The following is a 14,407-nucleotide window of genomic DNA, read 5'->3' as shown; positions in this document are numbered from 1 at the left end:
CGGACAAACAAGAAAAACCATCGGAGTTTGAGCCCATCTCTATCAGCTAAGCTGACAGAGGTCAGCGCCCCGACTCTCTATCCTCTAATCCAAAGCAATATTCAAAAGGAATAAACCCAGAAAAGAAGGAAAAGTTTGAAACTCACTCAAACAAGCCGCTCAGTCGCTCATACACACGTCCCAAACGCTCCGCACTCGCGCATGCGCACACAGAGAGAGAGAGAGAGAGAGAGAGAGAGAGAGAGAGAGAGAGAGAAAGCAAGGCTTGTTTTTTTTTTCATTTATTGATTTCACATATTCTCACAATGTGCTCTCTTGCAGTCTTACCGGTTCATTTATGTGTGTGTGTGTGTGTGTGTGTGTGTGAGAGAGAGAGAGAGAGAGAGAGAGAGAGAGAGAGAGAGAGAGAGAGAGAGAGAGAGAGAGAGAGAGAGAGAGAGAGAGAGAGAGAGAGAGAGAGAGAGAGACCCTTTTGTATTTTTTCCATTTATTGATTGGTGTCTATTTTTCACTCTGGATATTCTGAAGAGTCACCCCTTGATTGTTGCACACTTTTTTCCTGACCAGTGGCTGATTTGTAGTTTGTACCACCAAAAGATTCACTGAGTTTTCTCATTTTTTTCGTATTTCCCTTTCATTTCTTATGTCGGTCATTTTTGATAAGGTAAGTGTGATTTTTTTTTACATATCCAAGATTTTTGTGTGTGTTCATATTGCTAATGTGACAAATGTGTCATCTCATTCCGTTGAAGCTAAGATTTTTTAAATTTCGAAATATAACATTTTTAGGGTCAAAAATGCCCGAAAAGGGCCAGAGGGTTAACATAAGAGCACACATGAACTTAGACAGCCTAAATACTTTTTGTAAATAGGTGGTTAAAAATCTTTCACGGACCTAGTTTGAAACCCCTGGCCTGATCGACCGCACACAGGTTACAAATGTGACCAAGAACAAATCTTTCCATACACTTGAGGAAGTTAAAAGCACGACGCTTCTCGTTGGTTGGAGGCTGCGAGGGGAAGTCGGCAGATGGCGCTCCTCACCTAACGCTACTATCGCACTTTTGTTTTGGAGGTGCGTCACTTCCGGATGTCAGATGGAGCGACAGCAGCGGCTAAAGCGAGGAAACCCTGCTGTGTCGGTAAGATATTACATTTATATGGGTTTAAAACCTAGTCAATAGGAATAAACACGCGGCTCAGATTCAGATAGACTCAGAAGCAGAGTAGAACAACACAGAATGTTGATTATTTGTGGGTTTGATTGACACAAAATGTGAATTTCTGCTACAAGTGTTGTGGCATTTAAACACGATCTGAAAAGTGTTTAAATCCTTAAAAAGGAATGCATTAAAACTGTAAAATACTTACCATATACATGTTTACCTTAAATTAATAATTTAATAATTTGCTTTTATATAATTTACTTTTTTAAAATCTTTTCTAAAAATATATAGATATGTATTTATTGGTATAATTCTCTCTCTCTCTCTCTCTCTCTCTGATTGGATTTGTTGTTTGTTTTTAATTATGTTATTTGAAAAGGTTTAATAAAGTTCAAAAAATAAGTAGAGCTGAGCAAACTGGCATAATTTCTGTGTAATATTTAGATTATAGCTAATAATGTAGATTTGTTGCTCCAAGTTTTGTAGCATATATCAATCCTTAAAGTAGCTGTATGAAGTAATGCCTTAAAACATTTTTTCATACTTTTTCTGCAAATATGTTGATGTATGTGTTGTCAGTTTGACAGGTGATGGGGGCAGACAGTGGCCCGGGAGCTCCTGCTCCCGTCCCGTGGCGTAAAGTCCTGTATGAACGCCAGCCCTTTCCAGACAATTATGTGGACCGCCGCTTTCTGGAGGAGCTGCGGCGCAACATCCGTGTGCGTCAGTACCGTTACTGGGCGGTGGTGCGTGAGACGGGGCTCATCGCGCAGCAGGTGTCCTGTGTGGCCCTCTTCCTCACGTTATGGTCTTGTATGGAGCGGGGAGCGCTGGTGCCGTCCGCCGTGCTCTGGGTCTGTCTGACCTGTGCTCTGCTGGGATACGGACTCTATGAGATCCTGGGAGGCTCTTGTGTTCGGGAGCGAACGCGCCTGGCAGACCTGCAGAGCGCGACCATCTTCCTGGCATTTACTTTTGGGTTTTCACCAGTTTTAAAGACTCTAACCGAGTCAGTCAGTACAGATACCGTTTACGCCATGTCAGCTGTGATGCTCCTGGCTCACTTGGTGTCCTTCCCGTATGCTCAGCCCAGTCCCCCGGGCAGTCTTTCCCTCAACGCGGCTCTTTTCGGGTCGGTGTGTCTGGCGTCCCGGCTGCCTGGCGCCCTGCACACCTTCACCATGCTGAGCTGTGCCCTCCTGGTGTTCGCTCTGTGGCCCTGTCTGCTGCACCGCATGCGGGAGAAGGCGGAGTGGAGCTTCCCGTGGGCGGCCGTGCTGGTGTGTCTGGCTGGAGTCGGGGGTCTGGGGAGCCTGTGGCCCGAGGGGGCTCTTCTCCTCGCGCTGGCTCTGTTAACATTAACTTTAGTCTGTCCACTGTTGCTGGTTCACCTGCAGAGGCACAAGGACAACATCCACGGCCCTTGGGACGAGGCAGAGATTAGAGAGGACCTGTCCCGCTTCCTGAATTGAAACTGCCTACAGGGTTTTAAGAGCGTTTTAAATGATGCTTTTGATAGACTCCCTTCGGTGGGATGGGTTTGAGAGTCTTTGCACGTTTCCTAAAAGGATAGCTAGTTCACCTAAAAATCTGTCATCATTTACTCCCCTGAAGTTGTTACAGACCTGTACGTGTTCCTTTCTTCTGTGGAACATGAAAGAAAATGTTTTGAAGAATATTGGTAACATTGGCTTCCAAAAAACACGGGTATTTCTTAAAATATATACTTTGTGTTCTGCAGAAGAAAGTCATACAGGTTGCAAATAAAAAACAAGAGTGTGTAAATGTAAATGATGTAAATGATGACAGAATTGATATCTTTGGGTAAGCTATGCCTTTAAGCTCAGGGAAGAATAAGAAAGTTACATTTCATGTTGCCAATATAAAATACAACTAAACTATTAAACGGGTGAACCTCATGAAAACATGACCAGGTCATGCTTGAAAAAAAAAAAACAAAGCCCTAAAGATCTCAATGATCATAAAACAGATGCAGACCTTTTTTTAGTTAAAAAAAATATGATTTAGATTTTAGGGTATGATCCAGACATGTGTTGTGGTATTCAGATCATTTATTTGGGAGTACGGAGTTCTTTTTAACAGTATTGATATAAATGTGCATATTCTTGAATTGCTTGATTAAAAAGTTTAAATTGTTGACAGTGTTTTTAATCATGTTTTTAACATTTAACTGTACTGGAAATAATTGTTGTTTTTAACTATATGTATATGAATAGTTTATTGTTATTTGAATGGAGGTGACAGAAAAGAGTTGAAACTGTTCTGGCCAAGCTGTTGTCCACAAGATGTCAGTGAGTCCCAGGTATTTCTGCAGCACAATCTGTTGTTCATGTAGAACGGCATACTAGCAGGACATTTCTGCCAGTGTTCAATTGATAGAACATAAGTCTTTGTTGTCTTTTCTTTTTATCATTTATAACTGACAGAATAAGAGCTCAAATTAAGTCTTTGTGACAGTGCAATAAAGTTGCAAAATTAAAGCATTCTGTGCAAAATCAAAATCAGAGCCTGTTGAGTCTGTTGTGTAAAATTAAATGGTGTATATTCTTTTAAATTAAGTTATAATGTGTGGCAATATAAGAATAATTTTTTCAGATTTCCTGGCGTTGGAAACTCACAAAAATTTTAGGTTATTGTAGGTGGGTCCTTCACAAGCTGCATGATTTGAGATTGTGTGATTTACAAATTGCGTTCCTAGCACAACCAGTGTGAGAAATCACATGCTGACGGGTTAAATACTTGACATGAGCAATTATAACAGTTATGCTTGCTTTAGTTAACACCAATAACCACAGGAAAATGTTGGACTTCTTAAATACACAGTATTTACAAAATCCCAAAATGCTTTTTATTTAAATGTGATAAAGAGCTAAAAGAAACTCACTCGCATTGCAAACATCAACATATATACAAAACAGGAACAAACCTCAGCACAATGCTCAATCTCACCACTGAAGGCAGAATCGCTGAGCAAAAAGACCATCTGGAGATCAGTTTTGCTATCTCCAAGTCTGTTTTCCACTGTGTCTAAGATGTGAATCTTTGCCGTCTTCTTAATGACAATTCAAGCAGATCTTGTCGTTGGCACTTTTTCTCACAGGTGGGCATTTGTGTCTCATCGTGGCTGTTGAGTGGGTCTCCTGCAACACATTACACATAACCTGAGTTGTCAGAACAGACTCCCACAGGTCCCAGCTCTGCCAGTTCAGCTAATGGAAATAACAACAATCTCCCATGCTCTGCTTCAGATGCACGTTTAAAATTGTCTGCGAGTGTGTTTTGTTTGGGGAAAATGAACACAAATGGCCAGATCAGATCAACAGGACTGAGAAGAACATAAAACAGATTTTCTTTAGATGGGTTATAAATAAATACCAAACCATGCCGATTAGCTGTGAGTCAAAACACAAAAATTTGAACAACAAAAATAATTCTTAAAGGGGGGTGAAATGCTCATTTTCACTCAATCTCCTGTTAATCTTGAGTACCTATAGAGTAGTACTGCATCCTTCATAACTCCAAAAAGTCTTTATTTTTATTATATTCATAAGAGAAAGATAGTCTGTACCAATTTTTCCCGGAAAACCACGAGCCGCTGTAGGCGTGACGTGTGGGCGGAGCTAAAGAATCACAAGCGCCAGTAGGCTTTTGTGTTGAGAGCATCTGGAAGCTGTGACATTACCGTGAGGAAAAAAAAATCATCCAAAACAAACCACAGCTAACAGTCAGATTCAGCCGTTTATTTATGATCCAGAATCAGATCCAGAGGCTGAAATTTAACAAGAGCAGCATCAGCAAAGACGTCTCTATGTGGTATGTATTGAAACAGTGGTTTTGGAAAATGACTAAGTTCCACTTTATGTCGTCTTTTTTTTTTTTTTTTTTTTTAAGCTGTACATGTGGAAAGTGCAGTTTGATGACAACATCGCATGTTGTTTACTTGATGTGCTTACGCGCCGATAGCGAAGTTAACAAACAGAGATATTTTAAGCAGTGTTACTCACCGCCTGCGGTTCCAACACACGATCGTGACCCTTTTTTGTTGGGACTGCATCATCCTTAAGAAATAAACGATGTGCAAACCCGTCGAATCTTCGAACCAACAAAAACACTTGCACAACTCCGTTGATGCTCTGTAAAAATAAACTCCATCCACTGGTCCCTTAATGCTGTTTTTTTTGGTAATCTGTGCAGGGTTGTCTTGCCCTGGCAACCAAAAACACACTTCTTTTGTGACTTTTCGCAACGCTCTCGCTCTGATCAGTGAAGTCTGTTGTGCTCTCAGTGCTCTGCTATACGGGAGCGCGTGCTCTTCCGGCAAACGTGCCCTTAGGACCCATATAATTAAATTACGCTCCATCTAACGTCACACAGACCCATACTCGAAAAAAAACTTTCCGAAACTTGTGACAAACCGGAAGGAGTATTTTTGGAACAGAAACACTCCTTCAAACGTACAACTTAATTTTTGAAACTTTGTCCATGTTTAGCATGGGAATCCAACTCTTTAACAGTGTAAAAAACTCAGTATGCATGAAATAGCATTTCAACCCCCCCCCCCCTCTTAATGTACTGTATTAGTCATCATGTGCTAATGATTCACAATACATTTATAGCATTTATTAACCTAGTCTTAGGGTAGTTTTACATTCCCTACCATTCAAAAGTTAGGGGTCAGAAATAAAAAAAATTATATTATTCAGCAAGGATGCATTAAATTGATCAAAAGTGACAGAAAATACACCCTTTAATGTTACAAAAGATTTCATTTTCAAAAAATCCTGTTTTCTTAAAATCTAAAAAAGTATTACCATTTCAGAAATATATTAAAGGGGTCATATGGTGTAGCTAAAAAGAACAGTATTTTGTGTAATGCAATGTGTTTATGTGGTTTAAAGGGTTACTCCACCCCAAAATGAAAATTTTGCCATTAATCACTTACCCCCATGCCGTTCCAAACCTGTAAAAGCTTCGCTCATCTTCAGTACACAGTTTAAGATATTGGATGAAAAACCGGGAGGCATGAGACCGTCCCATAGACAGCCAAATAAATACCAGTGTGAAAGTCCAGGAAAGTATGAAAAGCATCATCAGAATAGTCCATCTGCCATCAGTGATTCAACCATAACGTTATGAAGTGACGAGAGTACTTGTATGAAGAAAACAAAATTAATGACTTTATTCAACAATTCTTCTCCTCTGTGTCCAAATCAGCGTAGTGCCATTTTGGCAAATCTGAGTAGTAGGCAGGCGGCGTACGCTCTTCTGCGTCAGCTGCACTACACTGATGCGCTTTTTGCTTTCAAACCAAAGTGTAGATACACGTACAAATATATCCTTGTGGTGCAGCTGACACAGAAGAAAATAGCGCTAATTTGATTTAGAGAGACAGGCAAATAATTGTTGAATAAAGACATTATTTTTGTTTTTCTTCGTATACAAGTACTCTCGTTGCTTCATAACATTACAGTTGAATGACTGATGGATGTTATTTATTTGGCTGTCTATGGGACAGTCTCAAGCTACTGGTTTTCATCCAAAATATGTTAAATTGTGTTCCGAAGACGATCTAAGCTTTTACGGGTTTGAAACAACATGTGGGAAGTGAATTTTCATTTTGGGATGGAGTATACCTTTAAGGTTCAAAAATCACATTATTTTCCACATTCTGTACATTAATGTTGCTCCTCTATGCTCTGCCTTTGGATTTTCTTCAAAGCTCGTCGTTCTGAAAAGCGAGGTGTGCTCTATTTGGTCAGCTATCCAGTGCGTTGTGATTGGCCGAATACCTCAAGCGCGTGACTGAAATGTCACGCCTCTCACAATATTGTGAGGTCCTGGTGCGGTGAGACAAAAACAATAAACCCCATTATAAACCAGGCATTTGTTGCATCCAGTGGGGACATAATTACTGATTATAATGACTTATACTGTCTTTATACATGTTGTGTTGTGTATCGCCCTCCATAAACATAAAACCATGTCTGCATTTGTGATCGGAGAAATGAAAAATAAAAAAGTGTTTCTCTACACTGCTTAAATTTCGCATTTGAATCATCATTGACAAATCCTTTATGTATGAAAACGTACTTACAGGCTATAAGTCTGGATCATGTGACACTGAAGACTGGAGTAATAATGCGGAAAATTCAGCTTTTCCATCAAATAGAAAAGATGTATTTTAATTGTAACATTATTTCACAATATTACTATATTTGTAATCCAATAAATGCAGCCTTGCTGAGCATAAGATCATTCTTTAAAAAAACTAACAAAATTAAATTAAAATAAAAAAATCCTTATGTTACTAACATTTGAACAGTAGGACTCACTAATTAACATTACTCTAGAGTAGTAAATCTTGTAAAAAGTTATGTTCAATGAGTTGTGACAAATAATGTTACAGGTTTTATTTTATTAAGAATATTCAGAACTTTTAATAACCGTAATTACCACCAGTTCCAAAAACTAAAGTTTGTGATTTAAATAAAAAAAGTCCTGCCACAAACAAGTTATTGGTTTAGCTAATGTTCCTGTGTCATGCTACATTTAAATTTTACATTTAGCTGACGCTTTTATCCAAAGCGACTTACAATTGTTATATATGTCAGAGGTCACATGCCTCTGGAGCAACTAGGGGTTAAGTGTCTTGCTCAGGGACACATTGGTGTATCAGTGGATTCGAACCTGGGTCTCTCACACCAAAGGCATGTGTCTTATCCACTGTGCCAACACCACCCCGTGCTGTGGCAAGGATGCTCAAATGAACAGAACAAGACTTTGACAGTGACAATGAATCTACATCTCTGCATCTTATGCTCAAATAGAAGTACTGTAACTTTGAAAAAGTGACACATCACCTTTAATTAGGCCCAAAAGAGCTCATTATTGTGAACTGACCATGTTGCAATCACAAGCTACGGAGTCGGTACATTAGTAGTGTGTGTGTGTGTGTGTGTGTGTGTGTGTGTGTGAGGGGAATATGAGTCCAGCATTCCTGCAGAGTTGGTCCTGGAAAGATCCCTGTGGAGACGCAGGAATCTCACTCTCTAATGGAGCTGGCAGAGGGAGCAGCTCTCTGGGATGGGAGAGAGAAGAGAGTGGCTTTTATTTTTCCTGTGCTGCGGTGAATGCAGGACTGCGGTTTCACAGAAAGAAAAAGAAAGGACGGAGACGACGGAAAGAAAAGCAAAACAACGCTTGAAGAAACATGCAAGATATTGCAGCCTGGAAATGCCAGGGGTTTACTGGAAGACAGAAAGAAATGCTGAAGTTAAAAGTACAAGAATGTGTAATTGGATGAGGTGCGAGAGAGGAACGCTGCTTGATGAAATGCTGGCTGCGTCTCAGAATTGCCATTTTAGTGCCCAGAAATTCTGCCTAGTCTTCAGATTCTGTCACTGTCCGCAAGGCCCGCTCCGGTCGGGGTCACGCTTAAGACAACAGCACCAGGTTCAAATGAGTTCGGCTAAAAGTGAAGAGAAAAAAGACAAGGGGAATGGGGGTGGAAGGAAAGAGAGGGAAAGTTGGGAGAGTTGGGATGAGTGATGGTGAGAGGAAATGTGAAAAAGTGAGTGGGAGAACTAGAGAAAGAGGCAACAGGGGAGAAAGAAAGAGAGAAAAAGCAGGAGAAAAAGGGTGGAGGTCCAAACAGACCCGTTACTGAACACAAAGGAAATGAGGCAGAAAAGAGAGGGGAAAAATGGCCAAAAAGTGAAAGTAAGGAATGAGAGAGCGAGAAAAAGAACGATCACAAGGGAGAAACCGAAGAGAGTGTTGAAAGAAGCGAACGCCACTGGAATGGTGAGAAAGGAAAAGATACGGTCAGTTTGTGAATACTGATATGACGGTTTGAACAGGATATTGACCGTAACCCTTTAATGAGGTCACGCTTCTGTTATCCACAAAGCACAATAATCAAAGAACTATATGAAATATGAGAAGTCTTTATGTGATTAGACTGTGACATCCAACAAGACAAGAGCTAGAATAAGTGAGAAGAGAATAGGGACTTGTCTGTGCTTAAAATGGGGAATCAATTATAAAAAACAAATTTACAACAAGACCTCCACCCATCTCAAGTCACATGAGAGACTCGTTAAAAAATGTGTGGCTCACATTTCCACAGAAAAAAATTACACACGGAGCAAAAAGGAAGTGAAGCCTATTTTTAGCATTATGACTCCTTATTCTCATTACTATAAAGAGAATTATACACAGTACATAAAATACTGTAATCAAATGATAAAATTTTATCTCATATAAATATATTAAATAATTCATTTAAATAAACTATTTTTTAATAAAATTGTATTTAAACAAAAAAAATGCTTAACCCATGCTAATTAAATAATTTTATAAATGTGATATCCATTTAAATTAGTTTGTTATTTAAATTAAAATTGTGTGACTGTATACAATTACATTTGTTGGCTTCTTATTCCTATAAAGAGAATATTATAAAAATGTACATTTAATAGTATAATATATATAAATATTTTATATCAATTGGTTGATAAAATGAGAAATGTAATGCCAATAATTAGTTATTAAATAAATTATATTTAAAAATGCAACAATAGCAAAAAATAAAATACATTACTAGTTACTAATACTTTTGAAATCATCCAAGTTACACCATGAATTTTGTGCATTAAAATCATTATAAAGGCAAAACAAAAAGTACACAAACACTACCATTACATGTAAATTTACTATATCTTTCTCGGGGTATGATTTTAACTTTCCTTGACCGTTTGTGTGAGATTACTTTACAGTGCATACTTTCACTGCTCCTTGAAAATCTGTGTGATTTTGAAAAGCCTTCAATTGTAAATATGCTTGCCTGTGTGATTGAGCAATGACATCTGTTCAAGTTCAAGTTTCTTTTTTCCTTTATGCTCAAGCCCATATGTTCATGGTGAGTGGAGACAGCAGTGTCTGTGATCTAGTGCTGTAGTTCTGGGACCAGTGAGCACGTGGTCTCATCTATCATGCATGTGAAGGTAAGTATGTGTATATTTCTGCTCTCTGAGTGCACTGCTTTGAGACTAATCCTAAACACGGATCCAAGAGCAAGCTTTGCGCTCAGGACACTGAAAGTCCTATTAGTTGTGTTTACTGTGAGCATAGATCCATACATTTGGGAAGGATACATTGTTAAACTGTTTTTAACAATCATATGCTGGCATAAAGTCATGCTGGAATGATCATAGTTATGAGACGGACGCACATGAACGCTACCACAATGCCATAATTACTAGTGGGAAACTGCAGGCGGCTGCAGCAAGAAAAACCCTTAGTGATAATAACTTACAATTATGGGCTTTCATTACTTAAGGGGACTCGTGCAACTGGGCACTTTCTGACTATCTGATTTGGAGGGGTGTGAATAAAAAATGTAATATTAATCATAAGTTCTAATTATAAATGTACAGTTGAGTTTAAATACATTTTTAAAAAATAAAAATAAACCTTTGCCAGGAAAAACTGTGCATATATTCGTGTTGACGAGTGCTTAAGGGAGGGAGTTCAGAGATACTCACAACTCTGGTTTAAACTAGTACATAGACATTTTTAATGCACAGACACTTGACAAGGATTAAACTTTCCAGTGTATTTGTGTCAAGCACCTGTGTTCATGCACACTATCAAATGGAGTATACATAGAAAGGATATGGATAAACTGAGGTATACTTTTGACTTTACCCTCCTGATTCTTTTGCTCTTCATTTTGCATTAAAAGTTATGTTTCTGTGGTCCGAAGAGGAAATATGGCACATTTCAAATCATATGTTTCCATGGGGACCTATGTCTGCCAAGGAACTGGCGTTGAGGTGGAAAGGAATGCTAACGGATAGCTTTCTCTCTGTATTAAGGTGCGGTCACATTGGCAAAATTTTGTGGGTGAAATTCTTATAGAAATATGTCAAAGATCAGTTGAGCTTGAGGGCAAAAAAAGTTAATGTTAAAGCGGGTCAGGTCGCAGTGACCAATCAAAAGCTGTAAGTTATTTGTGAGCAGTGCTTCAAACACCTCTATGCTATTGACAATCGACCTTTTTGCACACCAAATTTAGCTAATGTTACACATCTTTACAGACCTCCTTGGTTCTTACGTAGTTTGCAACAACATGGATTCACGGAAGATGAAACATGGAAAAGGGGAAACCACAAGTTCACCACAGCTCTCGTGCTCAGAAAACTGTTGAAATACTGTTTAAAACTGTGATGTAGTTACAGGTCCCTGGGTTCATTTCAAATATTCAGTGACACACCTGATTCAAGCCCTCTAGTCACTGGGCACTTTATTAATCAAACGTTTTTTCAGCTGTGTTGTTGATGGAGAGAACACATGTGCGGTTTTAGCGTGCTGAAATGATGTTTGTTTAAATGGGCTGACATGGTCCAAAGCTGCTAGTGTGACTTCAGGATGGGTGAATGTCTACCTGGGAACATTAGGAGGGACTCGTTTGGGGCGGCTGGTAGTTTTGGTGGTGTCTATGCTGTTGGAGACCGGAGGGGCAGGAGCTTCCAAGCAAATTGGTAGAGAAAGAGCAGGCCGAGCAGGATGCTTTTTAGGGACGATATAACCTGGAGGAGACCTGAGAAAGAGAGAGAAAGAGAGAGAGAGAGGGGCGCATTAGCTGTTTAGGTGGGCCAAAACATTTCCACTACCAGTCATTTCCATTTGGAGTCATTTGTGGTTACTGGATATGGATTTTAAAAAACCATTTTGATTCAGAATGATTCGCTAATAAATTATTCAGACTGGTTGTGAACTGGTTCAACGATTCTTTGAACAGAACCGCCGCCAAAGAAGACTTGTTTGCATCAGACAACACAATTGCATTTACACAAGAGCATCAAGCTCTTATGAAAAAAAAATCTATGACTTTCAATCAGTTTTTCCTTGGCCTGGAAAACAGAGAAAATTCTATGATACACCCTGGAATCCTGGTGATTCAGTCCATGTGAGTGCCAACGGTCAGCTATTTATTACCGTATTTTTCGGACTATAAGTCGCACCTGAGTATAAGTCGCATCAGTCCAAAAATACGTCATGACGAGGAAAAAAAACATATATAAGTCGCACTGGACTATAAGTCGCATTTATTTAGAACCAAGAGAAAACATTTCCGTCTACAGCCGCGAGAGGGCGCTCTATGATTTCAGTGTAGACTACAGGAGAACTGAGCAGCATAGAGCGCCCTCTCGCGGCTGGAGACGGTAATGTTTTCTCTTGGTTCATTTCTCTCGGTTCAGGTCAAATTAATTTTGATAAATAAGTCGCACCTGACTATAAGTCACAGGGACCAGCCAAACTATGAAAAAAAATGTGACTTATAGTCCGGAAAATACGGTATGTGCCGGAGTACTGATTAAATTCTAAGGCTATGTTTACACACCAAAAGTGGGTTTTCAAAAACAAAAAGTTATCCCCTTGTGTTTTTAAAAAGTTTCACGTATACACAACAACATTTTTCAAAACGATTGGCGTTTACACATATTTGCGAAAATGGCCAAAACACTGTATTACTTAACCCAGGCCAGTAGTTGGCGCAATCACCTTGTTAGTAAACAGTAACTCCACCATTGTTGTGTATGTTTGTTCGCGCTTGCCTTTAAAATCAACACGTACTGCGCATGTCCACATACCACACATGCACTACGCACATGCACAATGTCACCATTTTCAAAGATTCCCATATTGGATGTTTACAAGGAAACGATAAAGGGTGGTGTTTTCAAAAACTTGCACCCTGAAACCCATTTTCAAAAATATGTTTTAGTCCTCCATAAACAACAGGCAAAATGCATAAAAGGTTTCCCGTTTTTGGCTGAAAACGATGTTGTGTAAACAGCCCCTAAGTGTCAAGTAAAGAACAGCACCACTGGATGAGGAGGAGTGATGATGAAGACGTCTTGAACAGAAAGTGGATGGCTGAGGTACCTTCGGTGAAGAGAGCCACTATGGAGCCAGGAGTTATCTACTGGGGGTGGCAACGGGGTGGAGATGGTAGAGGTGGAAATGTCAGTGATGATGTTTTAGAGCCTGCTTCAGGGCAGTGTGAGTACGCAGCACCTCCTCTCTTCGCCGGGCCTGTTCAGGAGACTCGTCCATCAGAGAGCGCTGATCTCCGGAGGAGTACAACTGAGCCAGCAACTCGGAGTGGATAAACTCCTCTACCTATGGGTGGAGAACACAGAAATGTAGAAAATACATTTAACAAACAAAAAAACAGGACTTCAAATAAAAATTATATAAACTGAGAGTAAATGGTCATATCTGCTGTTTGAAAAAGGTGTTTTATTCTGAATTAAGAGGGTCTGTACTCCTCTCATGGCATCTGTCATGGTGATATCACATCTCTGACTACTCACACTACTACACGACAATATGTGTAAAGACTTTATATTGATAGCTTTAGTGGCACCAGCACCATTTATTTTTTATTTTTTATTTTTACTTTTAATTTTGTCTGGTTCTTTAAATGTTCGACTCTTTAAAGTTAGGTGGATTTGCAGTTAAATGTTTTTATTGTTCATCAGCTAGAAAAAAAAAATCTTGCGAAAAGGTTGTTCCTCTTTTTTTTATATATTGTTATAGTTGTGTGGACTTAAAATGATAATTAAGACTTATAAACATAAAGTTATCCTTTAATTGCTTGGTGTGAATGGTCCTTAAGTCAATACAAAACCACAGTGAAACAGTGAAATATTCTGCAATTGTTTTTAAACATGAATTGGGCCAAAAAGATGGAACTGAAACCCAGATATTTTTGCATGGTGTCGAAACACTGTCAGGTTCAAAATATAAATGTGCACAATACTGCCTTAAAATATGGCTTCATTTCTGAGCGAAGGTCTGAGAATTACACATTTTCAAGCTAACCCAACATAGATTTTGAAAATTAATTATTTGAAAATTTAAGTGCAAAACAGTTTTGCACTGTATACACTTTAAATGTATACATTACTATACTTAGATATTTGAAAACTGAGTTTGCAGTTAATAATTTATAGTGTATGGAAGTATAATTTTATTACATCTTGAGGTATACTAAGTGTAAAAGCTATAAAATTAACTAAAAAAATCTATATACGCTATAAAATTGTACAGTACATCGGTTGCAATGATTAATAAATAATTTAATGATGTAAGACATACTGTGAATAAAACACTAATGTAAAACAAATGTACCTTCTGGGGAGACCTAA

At 38.9% G+C, this 14,407-nt stretch overlaps 1 protein-coding gene and 1 long non-coding RNA gene across 2 annotated transcripts; one reads left to right on the top strand and one right to left on the bottom strand.

Annotated features, from left to right (window-relative positions):
* Positions 1-507: 507 nt before the first annotated feature.
* LOC113082593 (phosphatidylinositol N-acetylglucosaminyltransferase subunit C-like) lies at positions 508-3,091 on the top strand. Its single transcript, XM_026254169.1, has 3 exons — positions 508-664; positions 1,076-1,142; positions 1,746-3,091. Exon 3 carries the CDS (start codon positions 1,757-1,759, stop codon positions 2,636-2,638), a length of 882 nt encoding a protein of 293 aa, XP_026109954.1. The 5' UTR covers positions 508-664; positions 1,076-1,142; positions 1,746-1,756; the 3' UTR covers positions 2,639-3,091.
* A 778-nt stretch (positions 3,092-3,869) lies between these two features.
* On the bottom strand, positions 3,870-13,231 carry LOC113082594 (uncharacterized). The gene is made up of 3 exons (XR_003282774.1): positions 13,140-13,231; positions 11,635-11,790; positions 3,870-4,327 (listed from the first exon to the last, which is right to left on the bottom strand). It is a non-coding gene; the product is annotated as an uncharacterized LOC113082594 (long non-coding RNA).
* Between the last annotated feature and the right edge of the window lie 1,176 nt (positions 13,232-14,407).

The sequence above is a fragment of the Carassius auratus genome, unplaced genomic scaffold (assembly GCF_003368295.1).
Source record: "Carassius auratus strain Wakin unplaced genomic scaffold, ASM336829v1 scaf_tig00036544, whole genome shotgun sequence".
In the NCBI taxonomy this organism is placed as follows: domain Eukaryota; kingdom Metazoa; phylum Chordata; class Actinopteri; order Cypriniformes; family Cyprinidae; genus Carassius; species Carassius auratus.
This window is presented reverse-complemented; position numbering and strand designations above follow the sequence as displayed.

Excerpts from the sequence above, each read along its gene's own strand:
- LOC113082593 (XM_026254169.1), top strand. The coding sequence starts at position 1,757 with ATGGGGGCAGACAGTGGCCCGGGAGCTCCTGCTCCCGTCCCGTGGCGT.